The sequence below is a fragment of the Mustela nivalis genome, assembly GCF_964662115.1.
Source record: "Mustela nivalis genome assembly, chromosome: 18".
NCBI classification, from domain to species: Eukaryota; Metazoa; Chordata; class Mammalia; order Carnivora; family Mustelidae; genus Mustela; species Mustela nivalis.
In genome coordinates this window covers 16714822-16734767 of record NC_139037.1, presented here as the reverse complement: position 1 = coordinate 16734767, position 19946 = coordinate 16714822, and the positions used below count along the sequence as shown (strand labels likewise).

The 19946-nt window shown below is 45.1% G+C and overlaps 1 protein-coding gene across 1 annotated transcript in view; it reads left to right on the top strand.

Annotated features, from left to right (window-relative positions):
• The window catches only part of CDH1 (cadherin 1), an 85008-nt gene extending 65629 nt beyond the window's left edge, over positions 1-19379 (top strand). Inside the window, exons 10-16 of the mRNA XM_082711665.1 lie at positions 24-268; positions 6404-6549; positions 9829-10053; positions 10372-10602; positions 13922-14052; positions 15892-16035; positions 17597-19379. Of these exons, the coding sequence (XP_082567791.1) occupies positions 24-268; positions 6404-6549; positions 9829-10053; positions 10372-10602; positions 13922-14052; positions 15892-16035; positions 17597-17806 (1332 nt within the window). The 3' untranslated portion in view covers positions 17807-19379. The remainder of the gene's footprint in view (positions 1-23; positions 269-6403; positions 6550-9828; positions 10054-10371; positions 10603-13921; positions 14053-15891; positions 16036-17596) is intronic.
• Positions 19380-19946: the final 567 nt, after the last annotated feature.

The following is a 19946-nucleotide window of genomic DNA, read 5'->3' as shown; positions in this document are numbered from 1 at the left end:
CCCCTTTTGTTTCTGCTCCTTAGGGCTTGGATTTCGAGGCCAAGCGGCAGTATATTCTGTATGTGACCGTCGTGAATGTAGCCCCGTTTGAGGTCATTCTCTCCACCTCCACGGCCACTGTCACTGTGGACGTGGAGGACGTGAATGAAGCCCCTGTCTTTGTGCCTTGCCCAAAGGAAGTGAACATACCTGAAGACTTCGGCGTGGGCCTGGAAATCACGTCTTACACTGCCAAGGACCCAGACCAGTTCATGGAACAGAGCATAACGTAAGTTTGAGAATTTTTCAACAGACTGGCAGCAATTCTGTGTGTGTTTGTGCGCGCTTGCGTGAATGTGTATAAAATACTTAGTTCATAGAGCTTTATCATCGTTGGTCTGTGCAAGACCCTTCTCTTTTGGCTCTTTTCTTTTTTTAATTTTTTAAAATTCCCATTCCTCACATCTTTTCCATTCCCTCCATAGATAGCCATTCTAGGTTTATTGTGCTTCCTCTTTTCAAGGTAATGCAGTGAGGCAGGAATGTGCTTTTAATTGAAATGAATGCCGTTGTGTTAAAAGTAGTTCATGATTTCCTCTCCTTTTAAACTGGAAGGCGCCTCTGTAATCTAAATCACACCCACCCACGTTGAAAACACATGTGGTCACCAACAGCAGCACCCGCGACCATGTATGACATAGAACGTCCTTCATCTTTTGAGGGCTGGATTTGGCTAGGAAAAAGTTACTAGAGCCCAAATCCCAACATGACACATGTGTCTTTGTTAGTAATAGTGTGATTTCCGGGGGTAGCAGGGCTTGGCCAATGAGCCCACTTCCTCTTCACAGAGAGGTTCCTACCTGTTAATATTTGCTTTCGAGGAAAACTGTAACAATGAACTATTTAGAAAAAACATTCTACAAATCTGGAGTACCTTACTAATTGAGTATGTTCTTATTTTGAGGGGTGTTTGTGTTTTAATATCAGTGCTTTTCACTTACTAAACTTCAAACAAACAAAAAGATTTTTTAAGTGTGATTTCAACTTTTAAGGTTATTCTGGGAATTTAAAAAAAATTTTATCAATTTATTTGAGAGCAAGAGAGCACGAGCAGCAGGGAGAGGCAGAGAGGGAGGGGAAAGCAGACTCCCTGCTGAGCAGGGAGCCTTATGTGGGGTATGATCCTAGCACCCTGGGATTGTGACTGAAGCCAAAGGCAGATGATGAACCAACTAAGCCACCCAGGTGCTTCTATTCTGGAGACTTTTTATTGCCGATTCTGTACTAAGGGAAAGAGCTCCTAAATACCTCTAGACGGTGGATGTGCCCTCTACAGAATGAACTGAACAAAGGGGGCAGGTAGTGAACTTAAAGGCTGCTAGAACTGAGTCCTTACATCAAGGGTGACGGGGAAATTTTCAATGGAGACTAATAACACCAAAACCTTCTGATCAATGTTAACATTTACTATTACCAAAAAAAAAAAAAAAAAAAGGCAACGACAGCATGACATAACGTGCCAGCCACCTCATGTGATTAGCGGTGTGCGCACAGTGCCACTGAGGAAATGGTTTTGGAGAAAACAAAAGTTGGGACAGGAAGTAGTCAAGCATTAGGATCTGATTTTGAAGAAATGCAGAGAATGGGGCGCCTGGGTGGCTCAGTGGGTTAAAGCGTCTGCCTTTGGCTCAGGTCATAATCTCAGGGTCCTGGGATTGAGCCCCGCAGTGAGCTTTCTGCTCAGCGGGGAGCCTGCTTCCCCCTCTCTCAACTTGCTTCTCTGCCTACTTGTGATCTCTCTCTCTCTTTCTGTCAGATAAATAAATAAAATCTTAAAAAAATGCAGAGAATGAAGAAACTACTTAAGTGCCACAAGGAGGCAGTGAGCCAAACACAGAATGTAGGAACTCTGTGACAAATGGCAATGTTTTCCATGAAATCAGTGAATGGCAAAAGGGTAGGGGGACTGCTGTGCAGGAAGAGAGTACTAACAGGCAGGCGATCCAAGGGCAATGTGTAGACGACACTTGACTATAGGTTCAACAGTCCAACTATAAAGACACCCTTGAGTCAATTCGAGATATTTGAACATGGAGTTGGCATTCAATGACGTTAAGTAATTGTTTTTGTAAGATGTGTTAGTGGCATTCTGATTGTTGGTTTGTTTTTGTTTTTAACTTTTCCTATATAAGATATGTGCTAAGATATTTAGAGGAGAAATCTTTTTAAAGATTGTATTTATTTATGACAGAGAGCGATATAGCAAGAAGGGGAACAAAAGCAGGGGCAGCTCGAGAGGGAGAAGCAGGCTTCCCGCTGAGCAGAGAGCCTGATGAGGGGCTCGATCCCAGGACGCTGGGACCATGACCCCAGCCGAAGGCAGACGCCTAACAACTGAGCCACCCAGGCATCCCCAGAGGAGAAATCTTTTGGCATCTGGGATTTGCTTTAAAATAGACTGTAATTTCAGGGTTGCCTGACTGGCTCAGTCAGTGGAGTGGAGCTCTTGATCTTGAGCTTGTGAGTTTGAGCCCCACATTGGGTGTGGAGATTACTTAAAAAATAAAATCTTAAGGGGCGCCTGGGTGGCTCAGTGGGTTAAAGCCTCTGCCTTCAGCTCAGGTCATGGTCCCAGGGTCCTGGGATGGAGCCCCACTCTCTGCTCAGCAGGGAGCCTGCTTCCCTTCCTCTCTCTCTGCCTGCCTCTCTGCCTACTTGTGATCTCTGTCTGTCAAATAAATAAATAAAATCTTTAAAAAAAATAAAATAAAATCTTAAAATACATAAAATACTTTCATTTCATCCACATATTCAAGATACGATCATAATCTGAAGATTTCTTCTAAGTGGTCAAAAATAAAAGGGCCAATAATGTGTGTGTGTGTTCATTCCAAGTTCCAAAAAGGCTTTATTATATACAAAGGGGAGGGGCTCAGTCCTTCTTGGTTGCCACTTTCCTTATGGCCACCAGGACATGGTTGAGCTCCTCTGTCTTCCTCTTGGTGTGGATGTGTTTCCTCACCCTTTACCTGATGAACTGAGGGTGCACGTGTTCTTGGAGACCTTGAGCCACTCACGTGGCACGCTGTTCATATAGGCCAGAGGCACAACCTTCTCGGGTCCTGCCCTGCACGAACTTGGTGTCCCTCACGGGGTGCCTGCTGCAGCGGCTATACCTTGGCCTCTACACATTCTTAGTCACCCCATGGTCTTTTTTGAGTCCCACAGAGATAGTGTGGTACAGAGCCACGGCTGGACGCCCCAAGCCACACCCCACAGTCCAGATAGCAACAGACGCTACAACTCGTGGTGCCCCACTAACATAGTGTATGCTTTTCTTTATGTTCCTAAAGATTTTATTTAGTTACTTTAGAGAGAAAGGCGCTGGAGAAGTGGGGGAGAGAGAATTTCAAGCAGACTCCCCACTGAGTGGGGAGCTTGAAGTGGGATTTGAACCCACAGCCCTGAGGTGAAGACCTGTGTTAAGATCAAAAGTTGGATGCTTGGGGCGCCTGGGTGGCTCAGTGGGTTAAAGCCTCTGCCTTTGGCTCAGGTCATGATCTCAGGGTCCTGGGATCAAGCCCCGCATCAGGCTCTCTGCTCGGCGGGAAGCCTGCTTCTTTCCTCTCTCTCTGCCTGCCTCTCTGCCTACTTCTGATCTCTGTCTGTCAAATAAATAAATAAAATCTTTAAAAAAAAAAAAAAAAGTTGGATGCTTAACTTAGCCATCCAAGCGCCCTTCGTAAGATGTGTTTATAATCAAACTTGAAAAGTAGAGTGGAAAACCAGGTACAACTTTGTTGGGCTTTTGTTCAGTGATGAAGCCTTGGAGTGTGTGGTTTCAAGGCTAGGTCACCATCTTCGCTTGCAGTAGTGAGATGAGCAATTTTAAATTTCTGTTTGAGGGGCAGCTGGGTGGCTTAGTCGGTTAAGTGTCTGCCTTTGGCTGAGGTTGTGATCTCGGTCTTGGGATCAAATCCTTCATCAGGCTCCTTGCTTAGTGGGGAGTCTGCTTCTCCCTCAGTGTACGTGTGTGTGTTCTATCTCTGTCAGATAAATAAATCTTTAAACAACAACAACAACCTTCTCTTGGACTAAGTGCAGGGACCAAGTGTTACTATTGTGTGTAGAGGCCCTAACCCCTGGAGTAAAGACCACTCTGTGATTCAAGGCTTTGCACTTGTAAAGAGGTGAGGATGTACATACAGGTATCCAAGGTCCTTGTGTCCTTAAGTTATTTGTTTCCTTTTCTGAGTCTTTCCATGACCCTGGCAGATAACTGAGCAGTGTATCTGTTTTTCTTCTTTCTTTTTAAAGATTTATTTATATAGAGCACATGGTTGGGGGAAAGTGGAGGGAGAGGGAGAAGCAGGATCCCACTGAGCAGGGAGCCCAACTGCAGGCTTGATCCCAGGACCCCGAGATCATGACCGGAGCCAAAGGCAGACGCTTAACCAACTGAGCCACCCAGGCGCCCCATCTCTGTCTTCCATGCCTTTGTTCTCTGACTGAATGTTTCTGGTATACCTAATAAGGTGTAGCTTAACAGGATTTTTTGAGTAAAACTTATTTCTCGCTGTGTAAGACCGGAAGGAACTTGAGTCTCTCTGGCACCTACCAACATAGGCCAGTATTGCATCCCACCCTCGGGCCACTGTGTCAACCCAGACCTCCTCATGCTCATGGTAGGGGTGCTGGGGGGCATGTTGCCACTGTTTGTGAGCTACCATACCTCTTGGGTAACTGGTCTGGAAGAGTCTGCTTTTAGAAAACACATAGGATCAGGGTGCCTGGGTGTCTCAGTTGGTTGTGTCTGTCTTCAGCTCAGGTCTGGATCCCAGGGGTCCTGGAAATGAGCCCTGGGTCAGGCTCCCTGCTCAGCAGGAAGCCTGCTTCTCCCTCTCCCACTCCCCTGGCTTGTGTTTCCTCTCTCACTGTCTTTCTCTCTCTTTGTCAAATAAATAAATAAAATATTAAACAAACAAACCAAAAAAAAAAAAAAAGCTCAGGACATCAAGGTGGCTCAGTTGGGTAAGCGTCTGCCTCCCGCTCAGGTCATAATCCCAGGATCCTGGGATTGAGTCCTGCATCACGCTCCTTGCTCAGCAGGAAGCCTGCTTCTCCCTCTGTCTGCTGCTTCCCCTGCTTGTGCTTTCTCTCTCTCTCTCTGACAAATAATAAATCTTAAAACAAACATACACACACATAGGATAGTATTCATTGCTTCAGGCAAGAATTGTCCATCGATGTTAAATCTCTTGGATGAAACTTCGGTGAACAGGCTATTGTGACATTTTCTCCTCTCACGTCATAGATTAATTACCGTGAGAAAAAAAGGTACCTTTGCTGTAAAGAGTTCTGATTGCCTGTCACTTCCCCAAGTGATGGAAGTGAACATCACCAAGAAAAGGATAGCTCTCACGTGCCTCCTAATCTGATTGATACGATTATATAATTGATATATTATCTCCACACTCTTCTTGCTTCCCTCATATAATGTGAAACTGCTTAGGAGGGAGGGGTGCCGGGGTGGCTCAGTCATGAAGCATCTGCCTTCAGCTCAGGTTGGGATCCTGGGATCGAGCCCTGCATCGGGCTCCCTGCCCAACGAGGAGCCTGCTTCTCCCTCTCACTCTGCTTCCCTGCTCCTGCTCTCTCTCTGTCTCAAATAAATAAATAAATAAATAAATAAACTCTTAAAAAAAATTTTTTTTTAATAAAAATAAGAAAAACTACTTAGGGGGTAATGATCAGACCAACCCAAATTGAGGGGCTTTCTACAAAACAAGTGGCCTATACTTGACTTTTTTGTTGTTGGTGCTGTAAGATTTTTTTACTTCAGCGGAAGAGAACTGGGAGGAGGAGCAGAGGAAGAGGGACAAAGACCCTCAAGCAGACTCGTGCTGAGTGTAGAGCTGGATGTGGGGCTTGATCTCCTGACCAGACCCTGAGCAGAAACCAAGGGTCAGGTGCTTAACTGACTGCCCTACTCAGGCACCGCTGGCCTACACTTTCCATAAAGTGTTGAGAAAGAAAAGAAAGGCTAAGGACTAGTTCCAAATTAGGGAAACATGACGTCTAAATGTCAGGCATGGATGGATCCAGAAGCTGGGCAGGGATGTTCTGGAGGACGGTTTTGGGGAAATGGACAATTTAAATATGTGCCATATATTAAATAAGAGTATGATATCCAAGTTCTGTTTCCTGAAATTAAATCATCATCATGGAAGAAAATGCCTCTGTTCTTAGGGGCTAACACGCTGAAGCATTTCTGAGTGAACGAACGTGAGGTCTGCGACTCGAAGGGGACATGGGTGGTCATGCTTGGCTGTCGATGGGACCGATGAGCGCTGAGGACCCTTAGCCTTCTTCACCGAGGTGCTGTCCGGTGTACTGTTCTGAGGCAGAGTTTGTGCCTTCCCAGGTACCGGATTTGGAGGGATGCTGCCGGTTGGCTGGAGATTAATCCAGAATCTGGTGCCATCTTCACTCGGGCTGAGCTGGACAGAGAGGACACGGAGCATGTGAAGAACAGCACGTACGAGGCCGTCATCATAGCCGTTGACAACGGTAAGGCTGCCCTAGTGTGTGACCTTTGCCATCTCACCCTCCTGGCCGGTGTGCTCCATTACCCCATACCCTGCTTTTGGAGGCCAGAGTTCATTCTTTTCCTTGTTTCCTTAAAGGCATATGGTTTTCAAAGTACAAATAATTACACCTGAACCCACTCCTTCCTACCTTGGTCTAGATCCTAAGACAAAAGCTTATGTCTCTCTGTTCCTCTATCTGGTAAAATGATAATATCCCATCTGGATTTTTAATGAGTTCATTTATGTAAAAGTGCCCTAGAAGAGAGTATGCTCTATCAGGACTGTCGTAATTTTTATCCTCATCGTTAGTAGTGAAATGTGGCTCCTTCCAGACTCTGTATTTGAATACATTTACATGCATATAGAAATAGAGTTTATTATAAAGCCACTATCTAGTTTACAGCCTGGTTTTGTTTTTATTACAAAAACCATTATTTTGGGGGTGCCTGGGTGGCTCAGTTGTTAAGCGTCCGGCTTTGGCTTAGGTCATAATCCTGATCAGGGTCCTGGGATCGAGCCCTGTATCATGCTCACTGCTCAGCAGGAAGCCTGCTTCTTCCTCTTCCACTCCCCCGCTTGTCTTCCCTTTCTCGCTCCTCTCTGTCAAATAAGTAAATAAAAATCATCTTCTAAAAAACTTTAAAAAGCCATTATTTTGTATATGTTGATTTAAATGAAAGTGAATTTATTTGCTATTTAGTTTATTATTATGGATAATATGTCTTAAAGACCCAGATATATTTTGACACCTTATAAATCTATCTCTTTGTATTAATGTTATATGGATTTGCATACTTTAATCATTCACACATCAAAGAACACTTGGGGTGGTTTCCACTTACTCGATACTCCTCTGAGTTTCGTAAGGAAACATCCTTGTCCATGACCTCTGCGTGCAAGTGTTTCCCTTGGCTGGCTATTTAGAAACAGCCTCTCCAGCCTGGCCTGGAAGTAGGTGGAGGAAATGGCTCCTGAACACGGGTTGGCAGACTTTCTGTAAACGAAGGGCCATGGAATAAGTATTTAGTGTCCACGGGCCATGTGGTCTTGATTGCCTTTCCAGCCTAGAAACATCCATAGGTAATCTGTAAAGGGGGAATGAGCACAGCTATGTTTCTTAATTTGCCTGGAAGACCTTAGTTTGCTGACCCCTGACCTCATAATCATGGCTCAGGTATGATGGTGGCGAATGATTCCTTTAAGTGTCACTTTGTGCGTGACTCAGTACTTTTTAATAAAAGTCTACGAGGAAGAAGAATGAGGCTTCTTAAAAAATCTATTAGCTTGTTTTTTTTTTTTTTTTTTTTTTTTTTTTTTTAAAGATTTTATTTATTTATTTGAAAGACGGAGGTCACAAGTAGGCAGAGAGTCAGGCAGAGAGAGAGAGAGAGGGAAGCAGGCTTCCTGCGGAGCAGGGAGCCCGATGCGGGGCTCGATCCCAGGACCCTGAGATCACGACCCGAGCCAAAGGCAGCAGCCCAAACCACTGAGCCACCCAGGCGCCCCTAGCTTGTTTTTTAATTAGAAAAAATTTTAGGGGTACCTGGGTGGCTCAGTCATTAAGCATCTGCCATCAGCTCATGTCATGATCCCAGGGTTCTGGGATGCAGACCTGCATTGGGCTCCCTGCTTGGCGGAAAGCCTGGTTCTCCCTCTCCCACTTTGCCTCGTGTTCCCTCTCCCTGTATCTCTCTCTGTCAAATAAATATATAAAATCTTAAAAAAAAAAAAAAAAAAAGAGGGGTGCCTGGGTGGCTCAGTGGGTTAAGCCTCTGCCTTCTGCTCAGGTCATGATCCCAGGGTCCTGGGATCGAGCCTCGCATCGGGCTCTCTCCGCAGCAGGGAGCCTGCTTCCTCCTCTCTGTTTGTATGCCTCTCTGCCTATTTGTGATCTCTCTGTCAAATAAATTAATAAAAAGCTTTAAAAAAGAAAAAAAATTGTAAATGACACTACCTATTTTTTAAATACATATGATAAGATAAAAAAGATTTGATGATATATAAACAAAATATGGTATATGCATACAATGGAATATTGTTACGCCTTTAAAAAGGAAGGGCATCCTGTCACAAGTTAAAACCTTAATGAATCTTGGGGGCATTATGCTAAGTAAAAGCCATGTCACAAAAAGGCAAATACTTTATGGTTCCACTTACTTAAGGTCTGAAAGCAGTCTGATTCATAGAGACAAAGTAGAATGGTGGTAACCAGGGGCTAGGAGGAAAAGGTAAGTAGGTAGTTGTTAAATGGGTCCTGAGTTTGAGTTTTGCAAGATGACAAGGTTCTGGAGAGCTATTCCACAGCAGTGGGAACATACTTACATTGTTGAACCTAAAATGTGAAATGAACTTTAAAATGGTTGAGATGGTAAATTTTATGCTATGTGGTTTGTTTTAACCACGATTTTTTTTTATAGGGTTAAAAAAAAACACACACACACACAACAGCAGCACTATAGTCTTGCTACCCGAGTATAACCCTTTCTAGGTTCAAGATAAGAGTCCTGTGTTTTTTTTTTTTTTTCCATAATAATCTAACATGGATGGTTATACTTGAGTGTTTACTTTTTTTTACCACCGTATGCTAGATGCTATGTCAGAAGGTAAAAGAAATCCACACAGAAGTGGCCAGGTCTTCCCCCACCCTCAATCTATTTACAAAAGCACCTTGCAGCAATTTAAAAAGCTCAACCCTTTGATAATGACCTTCAGCCATAGAAGCTCTGAAAAGGGAGAATTGTGGGGTAGGGGGGAATGGAATGAGGAATTCTTATAGGGGTTAAAGTTTAATGGGTACGTAAAGGTATGTGTAGAAGAGGGAAGGGCAGTGTCCTTTGTGTGAGCATAATTTGAATAATTGCTGTCAGACTAGGGGGAGAGCATGTCAGAAAGCAGCCAGAGCTGAAGTGAAGATGCCCCGTGATGGGGGGGTGGGGGTGGCGCCTGCTGATGGGTCCCTAAAGAGTCAAACCAAGATTGGGATTTGGGCAGATGGGAGACAGTAGAGCTTCATGAATTTTTTTTTTTAACAAAAGATTTTACTTGATTTATTTGACAGACAGATCACAAGTAGTTAGAGAGGCAGAGAGAGAGAGAGGAGGAAGCAGGCTCTCTGCTGAGCAGAGAGCTTGATGCAGGGCTCAATCCCAGGAGCCTGAGATCATTACCTGAGCTGAAGGCAGAGGCTTAACCCACTGAACTTCCCAGGCACCCCATGAATGTTCTTGAGCCATAGTATTTCCTGTGTATTTTCTCTTAGGTTCTCCAGTTGCTACTGGAACGGGAACCCTCCTCCTGATCCTCTCTGATGTGAATGACAATGGCCCTGTACCAGAACCTCGAAATATGGACTTCTGCCAGAAGAATCCACAGCCTCATGTCATCAACATCATTGACCCAGATCTTCCGCCCAACACATCTCCTTTCACAGCAGAACTAACGCATGGGGCAAGTGTCAACTGGACCATTGAGTACAATGACCAAGGTGGGAACTGGAATCTTACTAAAGGAACTTTGACCACATGCTTTCCCTGCTCCCGTCCCTGCTCCTACCCTCCCCCTTTCTGAAATTCCCTTCTTAACTTCTAGACGCCACCCTTCAGTTTGACGTGTGTGCACTTACCCCTTCTACATCTGAGGCGTGCACCAAAGAGCCCTTTCCTTTCTGGTATCTGATTCTGCTAAGTACTGTCCAGTAATCTGTGACCCAGGCAGCTCCATTTTCTTGACCCTAATAATTTTATGCTAGAATGAGGCTTTTTTCTCCCCTTGTCCAATCATTCATTTTTGTTGCTTCCTCCAGCCCGTGAATCTCTAATTTTGAAGCCGAGAAAAACCTTAGAGTTGGGTGACTACAAAATAAATCTCAAGCTCACGGATAACCAGAACAAGGACCAGGTGACCACCCTGGATGTGTACGTGTGCGACTGTGAAGGGGTCACCAACAACTGCAAGAGGGTGGCGCCATACGCCGAGGCAGGCTTGCAGGTTCCTGCCATTTTGGGCATTCTTGGAGGAATCCTCGCTTTACTAAGTATGTATGCCTGCCAGGTGGTTCAGCCTTGGGCTTCTAAAACGGGGAAGCTCTGTCCCTTACTGAATGGTTCAGAGATAAGTTGGCCAAGACTGGAAGGTGACCCTGTTCCATGAGATCATTAGGAGCGCAGTCCTTCTATTGTGTTCTGTCAGTCCCTCGGGAGTGCTGCTCATGCTCGAGGACATAGCAGTCATGCAGAGGACATGCAGTCACCTGCATGAGGATTCTGAGCTGGTCATCTGGGAGGGGTCTGGGGTCTGGGGTGGGAACCACAGATTCCACATTTGTCACCAGCTCCCTGGTGGTGCAGGAGCTGCAGGTCCTTGGACCAGCTTAGAGCAGCAAGGCCTGAGGGTCTTCTTCTCATCAGCATGGTCCAAGCTCTCCAGCTCACCTCCACCACTTCTGCTTCCACAGTCCACATTCCATCCTGGAGAAGGGTTGCTGGAGAACGTGGGGAGCACATACCTGGAAATGACATGAGTCACCCTCAGTCCCATCCCATTGGCCCAAACACAGCCATACCGAGAATTTCCGTGTGCATGGCCGTGTGCCCATTTAAACCTTGGCATCGGGTGGGGGTGGAGTGAAGGGTGAACAGTGAGTATCCGTGACTGAAAGGACAGAATGGGGAAAAGAATACTGGGGGGAGCTGTGTCAGTTCCTGCCATAGTCTTTGAAACTGTTACCACCTGGTCCCACCTAGAAACTGGACCCTACAGTTGCCGTTACGGTTTCTAAAAACTTGGTGATGGCAAGTCGTTTAGAAAATTTTCAAAAATAGTTTATAATTTCGGGGCTGGAAAGGGTGGTCCAGGTCATGAATGCTTTTACTATCAGAAAGGGTGGATGTGAGTTAACCCTCAAGGAACTTTTGATGGAAGGTGTAGGATGGTTGGGACAGAGGCCGGTGGCATCCAGATGGACAGGGGGCATTCGTGAGGGTTCCCACACTAGTGAAGGCACAGAGAGGAAGGCTCGATGGCACTGTGAAGGGCAAAGAGGAGGCCAGTGAGGCTGGAGTAGAAGAAAGTTCTTAGAGGGAGCAGTGGCAAAAACCCTGGGGTTTCAGTTTAGACTCAACACAGACGTTCTTAGTCCTACTGCTTGCTGCTTTCACAGATTGCTTTGCTCCTGCCCTCTGCTACTTGTGTCCCCTCAAAACTGAGAAGGAAGGAGAGTATCATTCAGAATTCAGTGAGCTTTCTGGACCTCTGTTCCTCAGCGTTCACCTGGCTTTATTGCCACTGTGGGATGAGGTGAATCCCCTTCCTCTGCCATCGTCGTGGGCGCCCTTGTACAAGCCCTGTCTGGCCGTTTCCTTCCCACTCCCCTCACACCTAGGCCGGTCAGCTTTGGGGATGGCAGCTACTAAGTAGTACTTGAATATGTTAAAGATCGTTATTACACTGAAAATAATTGACTTTTGGGGCGCCTGGGTGGCTCAGTGGTTTGGGCTGCTGCCTGCGGCTCGGGTCATGATCTCAGGGTCCTGGGATCGAGCCCTGCATCGGGCTCTCTGCTCTGCAGGAAACCTGCTTCCCTCTCTCTCTCTCTCTCTCTCTGCCTGCCTCTCTGCCTACTTGTGATCTCTGTCTGTCAAATAAATAAATAAAATCTTTAAAAAAAAAAAAAGAAAACGGGGCACCTGGGTGGCTCAGTGGGTTGGGCCTCTGCCTTCGGCTCAGGTCAGGATCTCAGGGGCCTGGGATCGAGTCCCACATTGGGCTCTCTGCTCAGCAGGGAGCCTGCTTCTCCTCATCTCTCTCTCTGCCTATTTGTGATCTCTCTCTCTGTCAAATAAATAAATAAAATCTTTAAAAAAAAAAAAAAGAAAGAAAGAAAATAATTGACTTTTAAGCAATAGCATTACCTCAATGTGTTTGGGATAGATTGCATTAGGCACAGGGGACAAGAGTGACACTGCAGAATGTTCAGATGTGGAACAGTGTTGAGAGCAGAGGCAGTGCCAGCATTCAGACTTAGAACTCCTTGTTCCCTGTGGGCCAACATAGAACTTATAAACTTACGAAGATTACACTAGAAAGACGCCAGGATATGAAGGTTTTCTTGGCAACCCTTAGTGTTAGGTTGCTTGCTTGGTGCCAGGCTTCATGGAGATCTGTGGGAGTGCTGAGGTTGCGGTACAGTGTGGGGGGCAGTACTTCCTGAAGTGATAACGATAGGATATATTTTGGTTACTTTAAGTGACATTTAAGTAATGGTTGGATAAGTAGCGTCTTCTTGGAAACGATAAACCTGCTTTTAGTGGCTCGACGCTCCACCAGGATGGTGACTGTTTGCATCTTACGTGGTGTTAAGTACTGTATCAATCAGTGCTGAGACCTATCTTGGCCCATGGAGCAAGTACTCCATATTCCTCTTTGTGAATTGTGGTCAGTGAAGTTACATTGTTCATCTGTGGAAAGTCTGGGAATCTTGCTGATTTAAAAAAAAAATAGGAAGGTTGGATACTTGCAAGAAATCTTTCCCCCAAATCTATGCAGCCTCCTGTTTCAGTGCAAGATGGCTTCAGTAGGTGTCCTTTAGAGATCAGGCACAAGCACCTATTTAAACAAAACAAAAACAAACAAACAAAAAACCACACACTGAATCATACTTCTTTCAGTCACAAGAAATAGTTAAAAATTTTTAACAATTAATTATTAATTGTATATATCCCACAAGTATCCCAAGGTCAGACGAAAACTTGGAAAATTAAACAGATTTTAGAGCTTGCTTATGCGATTCTTAAGAGAAAATAAGGAATATACTAGGTGATTGAATGGTCTGTGTCCCATTCCTTGGAACTGATGAAAAATAATACGCATCTGTCCACCACATTTAGGCTGACCCACCCCTGCTCACAGACCTTCAGTGGTTCCAGTTCAGAATCAAAGCCAAAGTCCTTTCAGTAGTTGCCACGTTCCTGCCAACCCTCTAAACTCCTGTCCGCTTCTCCCTCCCTCGCTCACCCTGTTACGTGTGCCACGCTGACCTCGCCTCTCCTTAGTCCTGCCCATCATGCGCCTGCCTCAGGGCCTTGGTCCCTCATTTCCTCTGCCTGGAGCATTTTAGCTCAGATGCTGGGAAATGGTTGATTGGTTTAAGGCCAGTTAAAGACCACCCTTCAGCTCCCATGCAGTTGTCCATGATGTTACACTGACCGCATACACTAACTTTCAGTGTGTGAGCATCAGCAATGGGTTGTGTGGCAGCCATCTGTCTGGTAGGCAGGGCGGCGATGCTCTGTGATAGGGGCTTTTTATGGCCGTCTTGACCTGTGGTTGTCCTCGCTCTCTCTCCCCCACACCAGTCCTCATTCTGCTGCTTCTGCTGTTTGTTCGGAGGAGAGGGGTGGTCAAAGAGCCCTTACTGCCCCCGGAAGATGACACCCGGGACAACGTTTACTACTATGACGAAGAAGGAGGCGGAGAAGAGGATCAGGTACATCTTTAAAACCATAATAAGGGCACCTGGGTGGCTCAGTGGGTTAAGCCGCTGCCTTCGGCTCGGGTCATGATCTCAGGGTCCTGGGATCGAGTCCCGCATCGGGCTCTCTGCTCAGCAGGGAGCCTGCTTCCCTTCCTCTCTCTGCCTGCCTCTCTGCCTACTTGTGATATTCTCTCTCTCTCTCTCTCTCTCTCTGTCAAATAAATAAATAAATAAATCTTTAAAAAAATAAATAAAATAAAACCATGATAAAAAGCTAAATGGAGATCTCTGTATTTGGAAAATGCAATGGTCAGGAGAAGGTAGGCCTTTGCAATAGTATTGTTCTGTTCAGTACCCAGATGAATGAACAGAGGCAAAGGGTATGTGACTTGCCGGTAGTCACAGAGGCAGGTAGGAAGCGCGAGGACCAGGTAGTTGGACTCCAGAGCCTAGTCTTCTCATTGCTGTTCTCAGGCCACAAACATCAAATTATTGTTGCCGTAAAGCAACTACTCTATTGTCATATTTTGTTTCCCTTGAGCTTATATGTATGCTAAAATTCTTTTCTTCCTTTTTGTACATGTTAAATCTTTAGGCCTTCTTTATTTTCCTTTATTTTGAATACGGTCTTGCCTTAGCCTAGAGTTTTCTGGAGACTTTTTTTTTTTTTTTTTTTTAAGTAATCTCTGTGCCCAGCCTGGGGCTCAAACTCACAATCCCAAGGTCAGGAGTTGGATCCTCTACTGACTGGGCTGGCCAGGGGTCTTTTGGAGAATTTTGAAAGTATATTCCATTTAGAAAGGGAACCCCAGGCCCCCTATCAGAGTTCTGCTTTGACTCTGGCCATGCATGAGCATCTTTGCTGAGCTCTGTGGTCTGGAAGAACAGCCATTCATTAGAAATTCAATTCCCAGGTGCTTGGGTGGCTCAATTGGTTAAGCGACTGCCTTTGGCTCAGGTCATGATCCTGAAGTCCCGGGATTGAGTCCCGTATCGGGCTCCCTGCTTGGCAGGGAGTCTGCTTCTCCCTCTGACCCTCCCCCTTCTCATGCTCGCTCGCGCGCGTGCTCTCTCTCTTTCTCAAATAAATAAAATCTTCAAAAAAAAAAAAAAATCAATTCCTGCTTTGTAGAACATACTAGTGAGTATAGAGAAATATTCTTCAGGCATTTGTGGGATAACTGCTTATCTCAGCTAGTGCCTTCGTGGGTTGCTATTACCAGATGCCACAGACAGGTTGCTGAAAAAACACAGAAATTTTCTTTCTCATGGTTCTGGAGGCTGGGATGTCTAAGATCGAGGCACCAGCAGATTTGGTGTTCGGTGGGGTCCCGCTTCCTGGCTCACAGTCATACATAATCTCACATGTACTCAGCATTGCAGACAAGGGAACTCTACTGTATCTTTTATTATCCGGGCGCTAATCCTGTTCCCAAGGGCTTCATCTACCCTCCCAACCTGATCACCTCCCAAAAGTTGTCCCTCCAGATACCACCACACTGGGGATTAGGTTTCAGTGTGTGGATTTGGCAAGAGACGATCAGTCTAGGGCAGCAAGGCTCTCCAGAACCTGTAGATCGCCTGGGACTTAGTAAGGTACAGCAGTCTACATCCAGGTCCCCAGTTGTTCCTCACAATTCTTTCATGGTGTTTTTTCCTTGTAGTGCTATGTTGGAAACTCTTAGGTTGAAAACTGTCATTTCGGATTACATTGGCACATGCTTACACTGTCACACAGTTGAAAGAGCATTATCTGATAACGGAATCTGTACCCAAATATAGCCCTGGGTTTGTGTGACCTTTTTTCTTTTTTAAATACTCTTTGTTCTATTTTTACCTTTTCCTCCAAAGGACTTTGACTTGAGCCAGTTGCACAGGGGCCTGGAAGCTCGGCCGGAAGTAACTCGCAATGATGTGGCGCCAACCCTCCTGAGTGTGCCCCATTACCTACCCCGCCCTGCCAATCCTGATGAAATTGGAAACTTCATTGATGAAGTAAGTTAGCAAAGTCAAACGCCAAGGTGCAGCTTGTCTCTAAACTTAGGCACAGCTGAGTTGAAAGTGAGGAAAATGTCTTTAGATTCTTTCCTTTACCACATGTTCTCCTTGCCTGATCCCTGAATGCTATTTTTTATTTGTGTCTCATCTGAATTTCAGAACTAAAAGCACTTCAGACTGTTCATAGTGAATTTGCAGTATCCATATGGCGAAACTGAGAATTGCTTGTAAGGATTTAGTAGAAGTAGAAATGAAACTAAAAGAGATTCAGAAGAGATCCAGTTTGGTTTCACTAATAGGCCTTTTTGTCACCTGCATCCCACTGGTGGTTGAGTGATATTAAATGTGTATCACAGGTCTGCCTAAGGGCCAGAAGTAGAGCAGCAGTTTGTTTATGTCAGAAATTCATTCAGCTATGAATTCCAGAAGCTTAAACAGCTATGAGATTAACCTCATAAATCCTTGTTCTCATGTTTGCTGTCATGTGATCACAAGATGGCTGCCGTACTTCCAGGCCTTGTGTCTGTATTCCAGTCAAGAAGAAGTAGGAAGGGCTGAGCAGAGGCCAGAAATCTTTGTTCTGGCCAATGGTTAATGCAAGTACGGGAGTTCATCCTATATGTTACTGGCCAGAACTGTCTGCAAGGGAGAATGAGAAATAAGGCATTAAGTTTAATTAGCTTAGGGTAAGATGAGGACAGATTGGTGGTCAGGATGAGCAAAGAATCAAGTAAGATAATAGTTTGGCAGCATCTGTTTCCTTAAACTATGTACCTGAACCCTTGCTCAGTTACTACAGTGATTATTAGGGCTTGTCTGATGGCTCAGTGGCCTTCGGTGAGTCTTTGTGGCAGAGGCTGGTTTTGCTTTAGTTGCTCTGGGAGTCTTCACTAGGTACTACACAAAACCAGCAGTGCTGGAAGTGACCAGGCTGGATCTTCTAGGAAGCTGGGAATGGGAAGGGCCAGTTAAAACCTCCCTCTTAGATAAATATGAATCCGGGTGCTTTCCTCCATTAACATTCATTGTGTGTCATCACAGCTGGTGGATGGTAGTTTCCTTTTTTTCTTAATTACCAAAATAGTGTTTGCTACCTAGAATAAAATAATAAACGTTGAAAGTGTATATAAAGAAAACATAATGCAAGTCTTTCCTTACTGCCCCCAACTCTCCAGAGTTAACAGTTTGGCATTTATCCTTCCAGACCTTTCCAGGTGGAAATGCTATATGGACCCGCACAACTGTCCTCATTGTTTTCAGCCTCTGTCTGTCCTGACTGGCTGGTTTCTCTCCTGCCTACGTAAAATTTATCGTTCGTTTAGGGGAAAACATTTTGCATCTTTACCCGTGATGTTCTCTCTTCATCACCTGTGTATTGTCGGTCTTCCCTGCCAGTTTGTATGCATTTATGTTACTGGTGCTGAATGCCCCTGGTGTTCTGTAGGATGGCCGTGTTACTGTGCATTATGTGTTGCTGGAGTCACCTACAGAAGGCATCTTGCCTGACAGGTGTGTGATTCTTCTCACTGAAAGATCCTACCATCTTCTTTTTCTTTAGAACCTGAAGGCAGCGGACACTGACCCCACCGCTCCTCCTTACGACTCTCTGCTGGTGTTTGACTATGAAGGGAGTGGCTCCGAAGCTGCTAGTTTGAGCTCCTTGAACTCCTCAGAGTCAGACCAGGACCAGGACTATGACTACCTGAACGAATGGGGCAATCGCTTCAAGAAGCTGGCGGACATGTACGGCGGCGGCGAGGACGACTAGGGGACTTGAGGCAAATGGGGAAGGAGAAGGGTCCTTAAGCCATTGGTGGAAAATGCAGGGGGAAGAATGGTTTTCCAGCGCCCTTCACTTGAGATGAGTTTCCGGGGAAGAGAGACTGCTCGGTGATGCAGTTAGAATAGTTAGGATTACCACTTTAGAGATCTAATCTGTGTGTATTAGAATGATTTTGACCTCTTACTTGAAGCTTTTTTTCTTTCATCGTTCTTTAAATGGTGATACTGCCCATAGACCCCCCCCTACACACACACACATGTTTAATATTTCAAAAGAATAGCTTCAGTCTCCAGGAGATTGTGTTAGCAACTTACAGATTTTCGTCTCATTTTTTTAGAGTAAGGGAAGGCTCACCTGCCCTATTTTGTGTGTATGTGTATGTATATATGTGTAATTATTTTTAATCTGTGTTCTTTTTTTCTCCTATCAGTGCACTGGTGTCCCCTGTTGTAATACCCACTCTTACTCCTGAACTTCTGTTGCCCCAGACAAGAGTTCTCTGTTGGAGAAATTGTTGGGCCCTTTCAGGGTAGGAGACTTGGTCTTAGTCTGGCCATAGTGTGACTGAGTATCATGGACTCCTAAGACCTTTGATGGATCTCCTTTTTAATTTCTTAAGTACATAACTTGAAATTGGTGTCCATCCACTTACTTGTTCTGCATAAGTATGTTTGTTATGTGTATGTCCTTATGGAGATACTTTGGTTCTCAACAGGGAGCACTGAGCAGAAAAGGTGATGAGTTTTCAGGTACCACTCAACTTCTCATGTTCATTTATCACTCAAAAGAGTGATCTGTTTTGACATTTAAGATAGTGCCCAAGTGCCGCAGCCGAAGGCAGAAGGAGGTTTGTCACAGCTGAGGGCAGCATGAGAAACGGGCTTGGAGGTGGCAGGAGAGATGTGTCACTGATCCTGGCAATCCTGAATGATTGAGGTGGCTCTGCCTCTGTTCTGAAAATTCTGAAGAATGGAAAAACGTCAGCATGCGTGTCCTGTCAGGATCCTCATGCCAGAGTTTGTACCTGAAACCCAGAATCCCCAAGTGCCTGCTTTTGTTGATGTCTACAGAAAATGGTTCATCTGGACACATCTGCCGCAAATTCCAAGCGTGTGTAGAAAACCAAGAATATTTAGGAAATCCGATTTTTCCCCTGAGGAACAGAAAGAAAATGTGCCCTGAAGGGTGTTAGCATGGGGAGGATGGGGAGAACTTTGATTTGGATCTTCTTCTAACTGAAATGCAAACTTCAAGAAACTTGACAACCATGGAGAACAATTTTATCTGAATTTCTTTACTGTCTGTCAGCTGTTTTTCAAAGGAAAAAAAAAATCATCCTTGCAATCACTTGGAATTCTCTTGATTTTTCAGCAGTTTAAACTCCAGTGTAGACCTGTGTAGAGAATGCTACTATAGTTTTGAGTGTATATGTGTGTGGGTATGGATAATTTTTGTATTTTCTTTTGGGGTGGAAAAGGAAAACAACTTAGGCTGAGGAAATTCTTCAATATTCATTTTTATAAATTTTATTAAAGAATTTTGTTAAACCATTGTCAAACACTTGTTTTATTTCATTACACCACAGTTCCAGGCAAGACTAGGGGTCATTGAATCCCCTGAAAACGTGGAGGAGTCTTCATGTTGAAACGACTCCTTCAGAGCTCGGTGTCATTCTATTGTGGGCAGAGGGGGGGAAACTGCATTCCGAATGTCACTTTATTTGAAGACTATCTATCCATGTGGTATGTGGAGAAACATTTAAAATTCTCTTGTCAATGGAAAAACTGGGAACAGAGCTGAGGGAGCTCCGCGGAGCTTCAGACAACATTCAGTTGATCAGCAAAGTTTGTATAATCCAGTGTCCACCAGCAGGGAAGACTCTGGCCCCCTCCCCCAGGGACATGGGGCAATTTCTGTAGCTACTTTGATGGTGGTGACTGAGGAGGTGCTACTGGCATCAAGTCAAGGCCAGAGTTGCTACCTGATAACCTGGCAGCACATGGGTAGCCACATACAGCAGAGACCAGCAGGGTCAAAATGTCAAGTGTGTTGGTTGTGTACTTTTCCTGATCACAGGATCGACAGGCTGTGGCTGCCACTGCCCAGCATCACTAGAGAACCAATC